The 17,314-nt window shown below is 38.4% G+C and overlaps 1 protein-coding gene across 1 annotated transcript; it reads right to left on the bottom strand.

Annotated features, from left to right (window-relative positions):
- Positions 1-626: 626 nt before the first annotated feature.
- On the bottom strand, positions 627-17,217 carry CENPL (centromere protein L). The gene is made up of 5 exons (XM_060091244.1): positions 16,754-17,217; positions 12,722-12,898; positions 8,990-9,241; positions 3,239-3,781; positions 627-1,244 (listed from the first exon to the last, which is right to left on the bottom strand). The coding sequence occupies exons 2-5, from the start codon at positions 12,893-12,895 to the stop codon at positions 1,173-1,175; spliced, it is 1,041 nt and encodes a 346-aa protein (XP_059947227.1). The 5' UTR covers positions 12,896-12,898; positions 16,754-17,217; the 3' UTR covers positions 627-1,172.
- Between the last annotated feature and the right edge of the window lie 97 nt (positions 17,218-17,314).

The following is a 17,314-nucleotide window of genomic DNA, read 5'->3' as shown; positions in this document are numbered from 1 at the left end:
CGGTCTGGGAGGATCCCATATGCCGCGGAGCGGCTGGGCCCGTGAGCCATGGCCGCTGGGCCTGCGCATCCGGAGCCTGTGCTCCGCAACGGGAGAGGCCACAACAGTGAGAGGCCCGCATACCGCAAAAAGAAGAAGAAAAAAAAAAAAAAAACTTAGGGACATGAAAATTACATAATATAATCCCTGCCCTCAAAAGAGATTCACAGGGCCTCCCTGGTGGCGCAAGTGGTTGAGAGTCCGCCTGCCGATGCAGGGGATACGGGTTCGTGCCCCGGTCTGGGAGGATCCCATATGCCGCGGAGCGGCTGGGCCCGTGAGCCATGGCCGCTGAGCCTGCGCGTCCGGAGCCTGTGCTCCGCAACGGGGGAGGCCACAACAGTGAGAGGCCCGCATACCGCAAAAAAAAAAAAAAAAAAAAAAAAAAAGAGATTCACAGCTGCCTTTCAACTCTATGGTTTGTATGACTCCATATATTGTTGTGTAACCTTTGTGCTAGAGAAAAAGCCTATGACTTCCCATTCCTGAGATATTTATTAAAGATCTGTCACCAAGACACTGATAAACACAAGGCTTCCTTTTAAAAGCAAATATTTAATTCAACACTGCAATAAGAATTAAACAGCATTAAAAACAGAAGCATATTAGTGGCTTAAAAAATGTATAGTAACTTTAGTTTCGTTTGGGGAGGATTTTGATTGCTGGTTCTCTACAGCAAAATGATGCTAGGAAAATGTCTAAAGAACATAGAAATTTTCTCTGAATACAAGTCTAAAATGCTTAAAATTAGGGATTAAAGGTTTTAAAGATGCAAATCAGAAATATTCAATATTAGAGGTATGTCATTTGAATCCTAAAAATTTTGACGTAATAAAACATTATATATATTTTAGAAAGATGGCCAACAAATTAATAACTCGTCATATTCTAGAGACTGGCATCCCAGATGACCAGGACTATATTACACGAGCACCTGGCTGTGGTTCATCCACTACCACCTTCTTTGTTCTTCTAGATCCTTCTTGGCTTTCATCTGGGTAACTCCAAGGCACTGTGAGGAAAACAGATGCACAGGTGCCCATTTCTCCTGCAGTCCCCCTCAGCATAGCAATTAGGCAGATAGTCAATGAGAAAAAGGTATATAATCCATAACTTATAGTCCCCACAAGGCCTCACTCAATTTGAAAAACTGCCAGTTCTGTCAAATATGCCAACACTCCAATAAGGTATTTATGACACAAAATCTGGAAAAAAAAAAGATATTTAAAATTAAAATACAATTACTTATATAGCAAAGCAGTTTGATATTTGATAAATATTCCAGGCTTATTTTAAATTCCATATCTACAAGCTAAGCTATGAATATAAACCCAAACCATTGCTGTTCTAAGTCAAATAGACTTTACTTAATAAAGATGACTGACTTTAATAAATTTACAGCTATTAGTCAATGGTGCTTAGATGGAATTAGACTAGGGTTCTTATTTATCCTGGCTTCCATGGATAAGCTAACTATCTGCCTAAAGAGAAGGGGGAAGAAGGAGTATCTATGAACCCCTTAGACTTATATGCAAATTGAGTGTCTACATCTTCTAGAAAGAGTTCCATAGCTTCCTTCTTCTCAAAGGGATATATGATGCCAAAGTGTCTTGTAGAAACTAAGCAGAGGCAGAAACCTGGTTAATACATTAATTTCAAACTTTTGAGAGGCAGTACAGTGTTGCAGTTAAAAGCATAAGCTTTTGAGTCAGATGACTGGGTTTAAAGTCCAACTCCACTTATTAGCTGTGTGATCTCGAAGGAGCCTACTTATCCTCTGTGCCACAATTTCCTCTTTACAACCTATGCAAATAGGTTGTTGTGAAAACTAAATGGGACAATATGTGTAAATGCTTAATAATGCTTGGCACAGTTAGTGCTTGATAAATGTTAGCTTCATCATGGCATTATTTGAACCTAGGAGCTACAGTTACTGTCTTAGATCCTTACAAGAGGCCCTTAGAATAGACCAGATAAAACAGGGCCACCCTTATATTCATAGATGGTTAAGAACAATTATATAAAATAGTTTTAAAATGTAGTTTATTAATAGAATGTGAGAATATGGAAATAACATTTTAAAATATAAGGACTTCATGAAATTGAATTCTGAGGTGCTAAAATGTAAATTTATTTCTTTATAATGTCAAAGTAAGATGGAATAGTATATAATATTTCAAATTTATTACTGTGAACCATAGTAAGAAATAAATTTAACATCATGACCCAGTACAAGCAAATGTATATCCTTACTATATGTTATATATTCTCATTTTTATATTTTCCACTCTATTTTTCTTTTGTTTTTTAAAGCTGGTTTCTTCCCATCAAATTACTTCCTAACCTACTGCTGCATTGTGACCTCCAGTCTGAAAAGCTTTAAAATAGTGCTTATAAGATAGAGTATGAACTTCGTGGAACCTAAGAGATTAAGTGTTTAAATCTTGACTCTTCCTCTTACTAAGCTATCTTGCATGTGTCACTTAAACCTATCTTGGCTTCAGCTTCCTTGTTTTAAAAATAAAATAAATGTAGATAGAAACACCTAACTATAGCATTGCTCTAAAGATTAGAGTTAAAGTATGTTAAACTCCTAGCACAGTGACAAGACCAATATTCACGAGTGTTTATTGTGGCTGTATATTAATATATTTTAAATATATTAATATAATACACTTAAATATATTTAGGTGCCTACTCTCAGTTTATTTCTTTTTTTTCTTTCTCAGTTTATTTCTGATACTTTCTCTAATAAGGCCTTCATAGACACTAAAACAATGTCTCTATTATTTCTTTCCCAGTAGGGATAGAAAAGCCTAAAATATAAAGATGATATTTTAGTTCTGTGTTTCTACTATAATTTTCTTATCTAACACACAAAATCCTCCGTTACTCTGATAATTATTTCAAAGTTGACAAGAAAATTCTGAAAATTTCAAAGTTACTACAGAATAAGTCATATTATTACCAAAGTCTATGGGCACACAGTGTATAGTATCCTTCCACTATAAAGCTGCATATAGAAGGCTTAAGACTTTTTAGTAAACCATTTATAAAGCATAAAATAAAATCTCTCTACTGTCGTCAATTGGCAGACATTCCAAAGTGTTTCTTCAATGTGGGAAATACAATTGCCATACATTTTGAAAACTATGCAACAATAAGGGAAAATTACTTAACTAGATTTGCTCAAACTAACCTTTATTCTTCCATCAGTATGTGCTGAAGCTACAGATGTTGAAACACGAACCAATCTTGTGGCTGATAAATGAATTTTGAAATGCCTATGGAAATGTGAATACAAGCAGTCCATGAATAAGTCAACTTCCTCCTGGGTAACTTCCCCAGGTGTTTTGTGAACACTGTCCCACAAAGCTTTTGCATCTTCTGGATGTATGGCATAAGAAATATCCAGACTTTGAGGGCTACAGGGTACAGACCAAAGAAATTCAGTAGTAGCCATATAATGGTCCATTTTGCATGCAGTCCACATAGCAGCCATCCAGGAAAGGTTAAACGCATTGATTGCTAAGGGACGGAAATAACAGTCAAAAGTTTTCTGAAACCAGGTTCCAATTATGGCTGTATTAGTCTCTGCACCATTTGCAAGGAATAAAGGTAGACAGGTGAAATCTTCTGAAACAGTCTCCAGAAGACTGTCTCCAAATATACAGCAGAACCAACCAGTCCACAACACTTTACCTTCTCTGTGCTCAGATGGCAATTGAGATTTTGACAGAATCTATGAAGAAAAATCAAACAGGTTCATTAAATTCAAAAGTACATCTACTCCTAAAGTGCATCTTCTCAGCATTAATTAGTACATTTAAAAAGAAGAAGATATGTAGTATTACCTGCCAAAAACCACAGAGGTAATAGTCTCCCTGATCATTATTAGGGTGTATCAAGTTAACTGACCTTTCTCCTAATACTCTTTATTAGGACAGACATGGTATATGGCAAGATCTTGGTGCAACCAAAATCCAAAAAGGGGTGCCAATATGGTATAACCAGGTACAGTACCCTGAAAAAAAAAGTCTCAAAATCTCAACTTTAACTTTGTCTTCCAATGCAGGGGGTACAGGTTCGATCCTTGGTCAGGGAGCTAAGATCCCACATGCCTCCTGGCCAAAAAAACCCAAAACATAAAACAAATTCAATAAAGACTTTAAAAAAATGGAAAACAAAAATCTCAACTTTAGAAGGGGACTTCCCTGGTGGCGCAGTGGTTAAGAATCTGCCTGCCAATGCAGGGAACATGGGTTCGAGCACTGATCCGGGAAGATCCCACATGCTATAGAGCAACTAAGCCCATGCGCCAAAACTACTGAGCCTGCGCTCTAGAGCCCGCGAGCCACAACTACTGAAGCCAGCGCGCCTAGAGCCAGAGCTCTGCAACAAGAGAAGCCACTGCAATGCGAAGCCTGTGCACTGCAACGAAGGGTAGACTCCACTCACTGCAACTAGAGAAAGCCCACGCGCAGCAACAAAGACCCAACGCAGCCAAAAATAAATAAATAATTTTTTTAAAAAACCTTTAGAAGGGACTATAAAAGGTCACCGAATCCAATGTGCTTGAATTATTCCACTGAGGAAGACGTCACTATTTCCTAAGGGAGCTCTGTCTATCCACTTAAAATGTTCTTTCATATGTTAGGCCCTATAGTTCCCAACCACTGGTCCTACTTTCTTCCTTACGTGCATGTAGATGAAATCTAATCTAATCTCTCTTCTACAGAAAAAGCCCTTCAAATATTTGATGACCCTTATCATATATACTACTATGGTCAACATCTCCAGTTTCTTCAACCATTCCTTCTATGACATATATTCAAGTGCTCACACTATCTGGACCCTCTTCTCTGAAATTCTTTGGCAAAGAAGTCATTCATAAGTGAACATAATTACTTCAAAAAGGTCTGATTTCAGGACTGTCACCACCTTTAACCTAGATTATACTCCTACTAATATAATCTTAATAGTAGTTTTCTGGTTTTTAGTTGACAGCTTTACATAAATTAGCCCTACATTCTCATTTTTGCTATTAATAGGTAAATCCCCCCCAACTTACATTGAGGCAGTAAACTTATTCCTATTAAAATTTTAATCTCTTTCAATTTGGCCCACTGTGTCAATCCATTCAGATCTTTTAGAATCTTGATTATATTTTCCAGCAGATTGACTAACCCCTCAAACTTTAAATTTGTAAATTATATAACAAACATACCTTCCAGGTATTAATAGAAGTTTTAATTAAAGTTTGACCAGGACAAGGTGAAGATCACAGCCCTATATTATATCCCTTTAGAGATGATCATTTGAACAATTATTTTTGCCATTTTTCTCCTTGTTCAAGAAGTTATGAGACTTTCAAATACCTTAAAACCAGATGTATTATGTCTATCACGTTTTTATAACCTATAAGTCCTGTAACCCTGGCAAGAAATGAGATTTAATTAGAAAACTATTAGGACACTATACTAGGAATTCAAGAGGTTATTTCTATTCCTCACAAGAATATTTGCTTGCCTGATGACATGCAAGCCATGTAACTTCTTTGGGCATCAACTGCTTCAACTTACAGAGACTGCTAATTATCTACCCAGTATCTATTTTTCCTTCCACAGTAAAACAGTGCTTTCACTTGAGGTTGCAAAGTACCCACTAAAATTTTTTTTCTAGTCTCCCTTCCATCTGGGATATAAAGAGAAGTATCTGTTGGGTGTCAGCAAGTCTCGTTACAGGTTTACTTAGTGCCAGGCATCCTGTCTGACTTTCCCATCTTCCTCCTACTACTTGCCTTGAATTTACATATAGTATTTAGAGCTCCAGGAGCCAATTTAGATTATAGTGTGACTATAGGAGGGAAGCCATGCACCAAGGATGATAGAAAGGACAGAAGGAGCTTAGATTATTAATAATTTCATGAAGCATTTACCAGCCTGGAAAAGCTTACCTCTGGACACTTTTTGGGAAGACAAGTAAACCTCTATTGTCTTTAAGTCACTGTTATTTAGACTTTCTGTTATATGCAGCTGAACCTAATCCCAGTAATCCTGAGATCCTTGCCAATACGATGATCTATACCAGGGGTCAGCAAACCTTTTCTGCAGAGGGCCACATAGTAAATATTTTAGGCTTTGCAAGCCATGTGGTCTCTGTAGCAACTACACCTCTGCTGTTGTAATACAAAAACAGCCATAGACGATATGTAAACAAATGAAAGGGGCTCTATTCCAATAAAACGTTATTTACAAAGCCAAGCAGCAGGCCATAGTTTGTTAACCCCTGGTCTATACAAATAAACAAAATTTCAACTGTTTCAGAATTTACCAATGACTAAAATGAATTAATTTAGCAGAAACAGAAGGAGCAGGCATAAATAATAAATCTGGTTTCTTAATAAATCAAAGGACAGTCATATTACTTTTATATACTACATATAGGAAGGAAAGAAAAATGTTACATTTCTGAGAGTAACCTGGTATGATATATCACAATATGTAACAATGTTACTTTTTTGCTAAAATTCTACTTCTAGGATTTTACTCCCACTAAAAACCATAGAATTATACAGATAAATTTACAAAAACGTAAAATTTACATTTACATTTAGTTACTCAAAATGACATAAGTAACTATCTACAGCACTGATTATTAGTAAAAAAAAAAAAAGCCATAATGCAGAAGTATGGGCAATATGATCACAATTTTAATAGATACAGACAGCCAAATAGATATATCTAGGTTCATGATGGAGTCTGTAATTTTCTTGTAATGTCTTTGTCTAGTTTTGGTATTAGGGTAATACTGGGCTCATAGGATGAATTAGGAAGTATTCCCTCTGCTTCTATCTCTGAAAGAAATTGTAGAGAACTGGTATCATTCCTTCCCTAAACGTTTGGTGGAATTCACTAGTGAACCCATCTGGACCTGTTGCTTTCTGTTTTGGAAGGTTATTAATTATTGATTCAATTTCTCTAATAGGACTAGGCCTATTCAGATGGTCTACTGACAGATGTATACCAAAAGGTTAAACTGTGGTTTTTAACTTTCTTTGGTTTTTGGGGTTTTTTTTTTACCTTTAAAATATTTATTTATTGGAAAGGTAGTAGTCTCATATAGTACAAAATTCAAATAGAAATGTACACTTTGAAAAGTTAGTCTACCAGCTACCTCTGTCTACCCGCCTCCCCCAACTCAGTTCTTGCCCCCAGAGCCCAGTTACCAGTGTTTCGTGTATCTTTCTGGAGCTGCTCAATACATATGCACAATGCATAGCTTTTAATTTGTTTTTAAGAAAATGTACAACAAAATCTTCTGTTACATGCAGAGATTAAGTGTTTTCGCAAATACATGTATTATTTTTTCTTCTTTTATGGCCCCTGGCTAACACGTCTTGTGCAGGAAAGCCATTCATATTCCAAGATTGAAAACAATTTTCTTATATTTACTTCTAATACTTTTCTATTTTGGTTTTAAATTGACATCCTTAAACCAACTGGGTTTTTATATTTGAACAGAGTCTGATATAGGTGGGGATCTAATTTTATTTTCTTTGAAGTATGGCTATTGAATTGCTTCAATACCATTTAATCCAGCCTTTCCAATGGATCCAAATCATTTAATATCCAGGTCCCAAATCTCCAGCATCAGTAACAACCACCGAGGACAGTTTCATCCCACAAGTCCCACTCCTGGGTGCTATGTTTGCCAGGATGCTTCTTCTCTCTACTGGACCTCCTTCCCTCCTTCATGGTGTCCCAATCATGGGTGCTCTTCTTTCTGTACTTGGACTTCTCTGTGCTTCCTGGCGCCACTTTGGCCTTCCTCCTGTTCTCTTTGTGGGAATCTTCATCCTCTTCATCCCTGTGGTGCTTCCTCTTCCACGATACCTGCTCCTCATCGCCATGTCCTCCTCCTCCCTGGACCTTCCCGTCCAGCCTCCGTCCTGATCTCCTGCCTGATGGACACTGGTGTGATCCTCTGAGAAGCAGCTGGCCTCTTCTCCGTGTTGTGCTGTGTGGGGGCCGGTGGCCATTCCTTGCACAGGTGGGCTTGGAAACCACCGGTTACTGAAGAAATGGTCGTGGTTTTTCTAACAGTGATTTACAGGTTCCAGTCTTTGCCGGAAGTGATGAATATTGGACAGTGTGGGTTAAGTGGCTTTCCACTGTTTTCGGCCTTTTGTAGGAACTGGGGGACTTGTGGGGCCTCCTGAAGGGGAATCTCTGCTCCAGCATTGGAGGTCTGGGTGCAGTGTGGTCCTTTTCTCTGTACACAGAGTCTTCTGTCCCCTTTCTAAAGCAAACCTCTGGTTGTAAGCCTCTGGCTCTTTGCTTTCTAATATAATCCTGAAGTTCATGTTGGAAAGAGTCATAAGTCGTAGAATTTTCCATTATATTGACTATGGATGAAACTCTGTAGTCATCACCATGCTCTAGTTTACTGAGAGAAATTTCCACAAACAGATGGAGCCTCACTTCCTCAAGCCTACAAGTCTTTGGGGTTGTGTAAGTAGAAGATCTGTGGGCCCACAAAGAGCAGAGGTTCGCCTGCCAAGAACCTCAAAAGGAAAGAAGGAAGGAAGGAAAGAAGGAAGGAAGGAAGGAAGGGAGGAAAGAAGGAAGGAGCCCTAGCTAGGGGTAGGTTTTACTCAGCTTCAGGAGAAGAATCCCAACTTGTTTGCAGCTCAAACTTCTCCCTTTCTTTGTACTTTTATGTATTTTCTAAGTTTTCTAAAATAAACATAATTATATTGTAAAAGGAAAAAAACTTTTTTTTAAGTTGGTCATATCTAATTACTATAATTTGGTCAAACAAGACATAAAATAGGTTATAAATCATAAGCTTAAGAATTTTAAAAACAGGAAGAAAATATCACAATTTCTAAACCAAGACAACGCATATTCTTTTCTCCTAGGAAGCAAGTACTGCTTATATGATATACCTGGACAAGAAATGCTTCAGGGTCTCTCTGTGTTCCTTTCATTCCCAGGAGAGTAGAGAAAATCACTTTGATGTTGAAGTCGTCTCCCACTTCCACAGCAAGTCCTTTTTGCTTTTCAGCAGCAATAAATGCATTCAGAAGTTTAGAATACTCTTTGAAATTAGTATAGGAGAATTTATATAAGGGAGTTAAACTATATAAAGTCCATTGTTTATGCAGAAGGAATGCAAACTTTTGAGGATCAACATCTTCCTAAAAAAATCAAGACAAAGGAAGTTTAAGAATTAGGAAACATGAATAACTAAGAACTTAATCACAGTATCTTAAATATTTAAAACAAAGCCATTACTGGGTACCTGATCTTTGCATCTGCTGTACTTTCCCTTTGGAATGTCCTTCCCAGGATGTTCACATGGCATGTTCTTTTCCTTCATTCAGGTCTCTGCCCAAATGTCACTCAAGAGGCCACCCTATCTAAAATAGCACCTGCACCCATTCCAGCTTTGTCACTCTATATCTCCTTAACATGCTTTATTTTTTTCACAGCACTTATTACTACCTGACATTATGTACTTGTCTGATTCTTACTGTCTTCGCTACTAGAGTATGAGTTTGATGAGAACAGGAATTTTGCCTATTTTATTCACTACTATATCTCTAGCACCTAGAACAATGTCATCTAGAACAGCTGTTTAATAAATATTTATTGGATGAACAGTTAAATACTTTTAGAAACTTCAAATTATAGAGTTTAAAAATAGTCACCACTGTATTCCTGGAGCATCTAATTTGATTGGTTTTAATTAAGTAATTTCTAAAATTGTTTGGCAGTAAATTCACTCCATCACTCTAATTCAGTAGATTAAATAAAAAGATACATGGGAGTATTTTGGCCAGGCTCTATTAGAATCACAGGGACCACTAAAAACAAAACACTTCATTTGTATTGGCACTATGGCAGTACTGAGGGTCTTCACATACACCCCCACATAAGCTCCTAGTTTTATCTTGAATTGAACTTTTCTATAGAATCCATACTTCCACAGTCCCAAATATCTTTTGGAACTTTCACCACAGTTGTCCACTTGACAAAAATATTTGTTCTGACTAGAGTACTCATGGAAAAGTTGTAAACTTTTTTTATTACTATCAAAAGATTTGGGGGAAAAAAAAGGGGGGTCCAATGTTTAGGACTTGGCGCTTTCACTGCCAGTGCCCGGGTTCAGTCCCTGGTTGGGAACTAAGATCCCTTAGGATGTGTGGTGCGGCCAAAAACAAAAAAGATCTGGCAAAATTATTTGTATCATAGAGAAAAGGAAACACTGAACTGGACATTCCAGTCTTTTTCTTTTACTGTTGCAATGTTTGTTTTTTTATTTTTCCAGTCTTTAATTTATATAAACCTCTGTTTTCTGGTTAAGAACCATAACTTTCATTACCAGGACTAGTAATTTTTCTTTTTTTTTTAAATTTATTTATTTGATTTACATTTTATTTTCAGCTGTGTTGGGTCTTTGTTGCTGCACGCGGGCTTTCTCTAGTTGGGGCAAGTGGGGGCTACTCTTCGCTGTGGTGCGCGGGCTTCCCATTGCGGTGGCTTCTCTTGTTGCCGAGCGTGGGCTCTAGGCGAATGGGCTTCAGTAGTTGTGGCTCGCAGGCTCTAGAGCGCAGGCTTCGTAGTTGTGGCGCACGGGCTTAGTTGCTCCGCGGCATGTGGGATCTTCCCGGACCAGGGCTCAAACCCGTGTCCCCTGCACTGGCAGGCGGATTCTTAACCACTGCACCACCAGGGAAGCCCTATAATTTTTCTTTAAAGAAGTTTTCACAAAAAAGCAAAAATTTTCTCATATGCCAAAAGATACTAGACCCACAACACAGATAAGAAAATGTTAAAAGGAAGGTGTGGGTGACTTACCAGCCAGGTTCCTTGCTAAGTGACTCAAAAGCATCCATCAAACTTGTATTGACAGCACTTCCCTGGTGGTGCAGTGGTTAAGAATCCACCTGCCAACGCAGGGGACACAGGTTCGAGCCCTGGTCTGGGAAGATCCCACATGCCGCGGAGCAACTAATCCCATGCACCACAACTACTGAGCCTGCGCTCTAGAGCCCTCGAGCCACAACTACTGAAGCCTGAGTGCCTAGAGCCCTGGAGCCACAACTACTGAAGCCCACGTGCCTAGAGTCCGTGCTTGGCAACAAGGAAGAATAGTCCCCGCTCTCTGCAACTAGAGAAAGCCCTCGCACAACAACGAAGACCCAACGCTGCCATAAATAAATAATTAAATAAATTTATAAAACAACAAAAAAACTTGTATTGACTGGGGCTTTATTTCATAGTTCAGTAAAATTACAAATTACTAATGTTATACACAGGGTTTTTTTATGAATGATCAAAACAGAGCATGTTGCCACCAGACAAATCTGGAACAATATAAACACGAAAATAATTTAGTAAGTAATTAGAAAAATTTTAAAAACAGGAATTCATGAATCTGTACTGATAAATAGATAAATAAATGGAATAGAAATAAGAAGGGCCTAAAATAGCATGCCAAAGGCTGGTTGGTAAATATGGAGCAAATAGAGATGGAAAATTATTATTTTTCAACCATCACCATAAAGATGGGATTAGGCAAAAAGTATCAATGGATGAAGGATGTTAAGTGTGAGGCAAAATTTTGATGAGGCACAGGATATTTGTATTACCTTAAAGTGTCTCCCCACAGACTGCTTATTAGTTGCAGGGGGGAATAAAGCAGTAATTATTGGGCAACACATCGACAAGATGATCAAAATTAACATCACCTATGTGCTACCAGATGTTATTTCCCAAAAGGATACAAGACCTATACAGTATTCCAGCCAGCAATACATAATTTCAATCTAATCTTGAGAAAACATCAGACAAATACAAAATGAGGAATATGCTATTTAAAAAGGGAAGAGGAGGAAACATATTCTTCAAAAATGTCAATGTTAAAAAAGACAAAGAAATATTGTGGAAACGTCCCAAATTAAAGGAGGTTAAGGACGGAACTAGAGGATGTCATACTAAATGAAGTCAGACAGAGAAAGAGAAATACAATATCCCTTATAGGCGGAATCTAAAAAGAAATGATACAAATGAACTTATTTACAAAACAGAAACAGACTCACAGACTTAAGAGAAGGAACTTATGGTTACCAGGGGGGAAGGGATAGTTAGGGAGTTTGGGATCAACATGTACACACTGCTATATTTAAAATGGATAACCAACAAGGACCTACTGTATAGCACAGGGAACTCTGCTCAATGTTATGTGGCAGCCTGAATGGGAGGGGAGTTTGGGGGAGAATGGATACATGTATATGTATGGCTGAGTCCCTTTGCTGTGCACCTGAAACAATCACAACATTGTTAATCGGCTATACTCCAATATAAAATAAAAAGTTTTTAAAAAAATCAACCAAAAAAACAAAAACTTTGTCACCATTGGAGAATGCTAGGAAACCAACCCCTAGCAGTATTTTGAAAGCTAGTAAATAAAGAGAAGAATTAAAAAAAAAAAAAGAGGTTAAAAAACATATGGTACTGATAGTGTGAATAATGTTATAGCTGTTTCTCATTTAGTTTATTACCACAGGGAGTAAGAATATACTAAAAATACTATAAATAGTAACAATAATTGAAATGTTTCATTCACAGGCATTCTCAATTATTAGTAACACAAAGGAACACAAAGAGCATACCTGCAGTTGTGAACACTGGGGAATTTTCCTTCGAGGTGGAGTCGGGATAAATGAAGTCTGCTTCCTGACTGATTCTAATCGTTTTTGCAGAGGGGTGGCACCTATAAAGTAATCTTTAAGCCTTGAGGATGCACACTGTCTAGGAGTCGATTCTGGTGCATCGTAAGAATCCATGGTCTACATAAAAAGAAATAAAACCAGAATTCTGAACACTAAAAAGTTAATTCATGCTCATAGTTTCACTGATTCATCTACTATAGAGGAATTCTTTCTCTCTCCCTCCTACTCCCTGCCCCATTTTGACTTTTTAATCAAATCCTGTATTTCTCATTGGCTATAGGCTATTTTTATGAACATCTTACAGATAGCTCAAACACAGTTATGTTCAAAACTAAATTCAACTCCTTCTGTCCTCTTTCCAAAAGCTAGCTGGTCCATTTTCAAATTCCTGTCAATTTTCTAAGTTAATTTAAATTTATTTAAGTAGTCTCCCACTTTCAGTTTTTAACATACAATCATTAAGCACATTCTTTTGAATTTTTCCTTCCTCAGTCTCTCCATCCATTCCCAAAGCTATTTCCTTAGCCAGGTCTTATTACAACTAAATGTTCCATATCTGAGGGTAATCCATTTTTCAGAAATGGTACTTTATTATTAGTCACCTGTGCAAAAAACTTTACAGTGATGAGATAAATTCTACTCTTCTGCTGGGTATTCACAACTCATAAATCAGCTTGTCCTTATCCTACTTCTCCTAGACATAAACACATTCTTGTCTTCATGTGTTTGCTTATCAACTGTATTCCCTACCTCAAGTGTTCTTTTTCCATTCCACCTCCATTGAAACCATGTGTGAATTTGATCCCCTTTCAAATAGCAGGGTTTTGTTAACCTTTTCCCCCCCAGAATACCTATGTTACACACTTCTGTCTGTGTCTGTATCAGTGGCTCATTCTGGGAAGCAGTGTGTGTGTGTATGTGTGTGTGTGTACAGAATGAGATCCTCAGGGGTAAATATTCTGAAGAAGCCCAAAAGCCCTCTAAATGAGTCTAACAAAATCCCTCAAGAGTATTCTACAAAATCTTTGGAGATTAATAATACACCAGCCCACACAGCTCTCTTCAATCACCTAGTCTCTACCACTCACTGTGGCCCGAATTCATCTACTTGTACTATTTTTTTGGTGTGCATTTCTTCTCTTCCCAGCAAGACTAAACTACTTTGACTGAAATCATGCTCTTTGTATTTCTCTTGTATAATTACCCTGGTATAATGCTGAATGCTGTTTAATTGTTAAGCACGTATTGGTTTAATTGAACAGAAGTATCTCATGGAACTCCAAAATTGAAAGGAATTATGATTTAAAAGTTATAAAAATTACTCCCAAGTAGTGGCACAGTTACCCTTTCAAATTTTTTTTTCACAAATGAAGAGCTTTATTTATCATTATATTTAAATTTCATCATGTCAAAGTATGACACACTCTATATCTTGCACAAAACTCCATAAGTTAAATATATAGTTCTCAAAATTCAGATAATGCCCAGAGAAAGATCATATACCATACAACTTAAATAGCAGCTACTCTAAAGCAGTCTGGCTTTAAATGCGTACAGAATTGCCTATTCAAAATGGAATTTTAATCAGTCCCATCTACATTGAATGTTTCTTTCAAATCTGTTATTTGGAATAACTGCTAACATTTATTGAGTACTCATCATGTGCCAGGTAACTTTCTAAGCCCTTTAACAAATATTGTCTCATTTAATCCTCAAACAACTGTATGAGGTGGGTTATTATATTCCCAGTTGACAGATAGGAAGATAAAGAAATTAAATAACTTGCCAAACTCATACAGCTAAAAATCCCAGAGCCAGAATTTGAACCAAGACAGTCTAACACCAGAGTGGGTGCTCTTACCTCCTTCTTGCACACTGCCTTTCAATAGGGATCAATTTCAAGGCAAAATAAGCCCTACTAAGTTTGACTCCTTAAAAGGGAAATTCCATGAATTCCAAAAGGATTTTAAAGTCTATCTAGGTGAGAGAAAGACTACTAGCTCTGAAAGGGCTGGTACTGAGAAAACATTTCCCTTGAGTAATTTAATACCGCAGTAATGTGAAATAGCCCAATCCATGCATTAAAGATTAGAAAATGGTTTATACCTATTTTACTTTCTCACTCCATACTCAATAACGTGCAATTTTGCCCTGCCAGATAATTAAGAGGTTAAAAATATAGCTTGACTTAATATTCTACTGCCCCAATATTCTTCCTTCCAACTGTAAGGAAAGAGGTCCTCATACTTCCTTTCTAAAGCCAATCCATCAACCAATATTCTAGATCTCCATGTCCCTTCACATTTCCCTTGGGCACCATCTCCCATGTTTATTTCAAACCTCTATCATCTCTAATCTCTACTTCACAGGATACTTTTCTTCCACTGCCAAGCATATTCTTGTATTCCTAACACTAAAAATTTTTTGTTTAAATCCTATTTGTCCCATTCGTTTTGAGACCAATTTCCTGGAAATATGGTATACAACTATTGCCTCCACTTACTAATAAATTTTTTTTTGGAAATCTTCAGCAACCTCTCTTATGAATCCATCACTATAAAGACACGGCACTTTTGAAGATTACCAATAATATTTTTGTGAAAACCATGGCCAAATACTTGGTTCATCAAGTTTGCTCATCCTTACTCCTCTAAACTTTCTGTTACCTTGTTTTTTTCACTCAATCATTTCTCCTCCTTGTTTCTTCTGGTTCCTTCTGATTCATTTGCTGATTCTTATCCTTCCTCCAGTCCCAACAGTGCGTGTCTCCCCAGACTCTGAAATCACTCATTCTCCATATAACATTCATTCTACACATGACTCCTAAATCTCTATTTTCAGACCTTTGCACCTGCATTTCCAATTTCCTGTAAAACATTAAACTTTTTTGTCCTCAAACTCATTAAGTTCAAAGCTAAACATTATTTCACAACCAATCTTTCCTTTCCAACTACCCTGTTTCTCAGTAATAATTCCACTCTTCCTTCTCATTTTCCTCCCTGCCCCTTAAAATACTCCTTAGTCATCTTTTACTCTTCCCTCAACTTCATGTTTACATCCGAATTAGCATCAAATTCTGACATATTTCTTAAAAGCATACATACTAGCCCTCCCAGGTTTGGCCTTCACTTGCATTCTTAATTACAGCCACTTATCTTATTCCCAGTCTTAACCCCTTTCCCCAATCCATGACTAGTTTCTCCATAGACACCACTTTTATCTTGTCATTACCTTGCTTGAGATCCCATAACAATTCCCACACATCTTCTAAATAAATGAAGCCAAAACTTCTCTGCCTGGGTTTCAAGGCACCTGATCATATTGTCTGATCCTATCCAGGTTCATTTTCTACTACTTCAGTTCTTACCCCAAGATCCATGGACAAAGGGTCTTTCCAAAATCTAAAAGCCCTCTAAGGTTGGATGCAGAATGGTGTATGCGTGTGTATTTGGTGGGAGAAGGAGGTGAAGAAAGGTCCAGGAGATGATTCTTTAAGCGGTTAAGAGCCACTGCCCTACACCCAAACGTGCACCCCTTCCCCTAGGCTGCTCATCACCCTCCTGCTCTTCATGCCTGTCATGTTTGCCTCTGCTCCCGGACTTTTTTATTCAACCTATTGCCAATTAAGACTACTTCTCTACACCCATTTGTCTGACCAAATCCAATCTATCCTTCAAGTTTCATCTCCTCAGGAGAAGCTTCCAAGTATCCACAGAACTAGCTCTCCGGCCAATTCCTCTTGCACTTGCAGTTCAGAACACACAATTACAACTCAGTTGTTTTTCTTGTGCTAAGTCCGTGAAGGAAGGGACCCTGACTTAAATCACTTTTGTACATCGTCACCTAACGCCAATGCTAAGCAGGTCGTGTGAAACACATCTGAACCCCCAAGTATTGTAAAGATAACGACCACACAACAGGGCAAAACACAAAGTTTACTGCCACGCCCGGACCAATAACAAAGCATCTTACCAATAAAATGCCGTGATGACGCTGTCAACCATTCCCTTCACGAATCATTCTTCAAGTCTGGATCCAAAACTACGTCGAAACTGAAATCCCCTGAAGTAAAACAGCCGCCAAAATGACAGCGAAGAGTAAGTCCGGAGGAACCCCTGGCGCTCCCAAATTCCCTCTCGCTCCACCACAGGTGGGTTCACGACGGACGCAAACGGGCCCAGTAAGGAGACCTCCGCTCCCGCAGGCGCCAGCCGAGCCCGACACTTCACGCCGTGAGGGACATTTCCGCTTACTCGGCCAGCCAGCTCCGCGACCCTCGCTCCTGCAGAGTCTGCTTCAGCCCACGGAGGGAAAGGGCAAGGGACAGTGTGTCCCAACTCGCCCCTCTCCACCTGAGCCCTCTGGGGCGAACGCCAGCTCCAAAATCCCGCCGTTGAGAAGCAGCAACTACGCGTTCAGCCGCCTCCTCAGTTTAAAATCGTTTCCCGACTCGCTCTGCGGCAGGACGCTGGACGCCTCCATGGCGCCGATTCCAAGTCAGTGAAGCAACTGTGGTTGCCATTTTAACTGAGG

This window comes from Mesoplodon densirostris, chromosome 2 (genome assembly GCF_025265405.1).
Source record: "Mesoplodon densirostris isolate mMesDen1 chromosome 2, mMesDen1 primary haplotype, whole genome shotgun sequence".
Taxonomy (NCBI): Eukaryota; Metazoa; Chordata; class Mammalia; order Artiodactyla; family Ziphiidae; genus Mesoplodon; species Mesoplodon densirostris.
The sequence above is the reverse complement of the archived record's forward strand: the minus strand, read 5'-3'. Positions and strand labels throughout refer to the sequence as shown.

What these genes read in the sequence shown, in the direction of transcription:
- CENPL (XM_060091244.1), bottom strand. Translation starts at nt 12,895, where the DNA reads ATGGATTCTTACGATGCACCAGAATCGACTCCTAGACAGTGTGCATCC. An exon ending in CCCAGTGTTCACAACTGCAG is followed by an intron (nt 9,242 to 12,721) that starts GTATGCTCTTTG and finishes TGATTTTTTTAG; the next exon opens with GAAGATGTTGATCCTCAAAA. An exon ending in CTGAAGCATTTCTTGTCCAG is followed by an intron (nt 3,782 to 8,989) that starts GTATATCATATA and finishes TTTTCTTCATAG; the next exon opens with ATTCTGTCAAAATCTCAATT.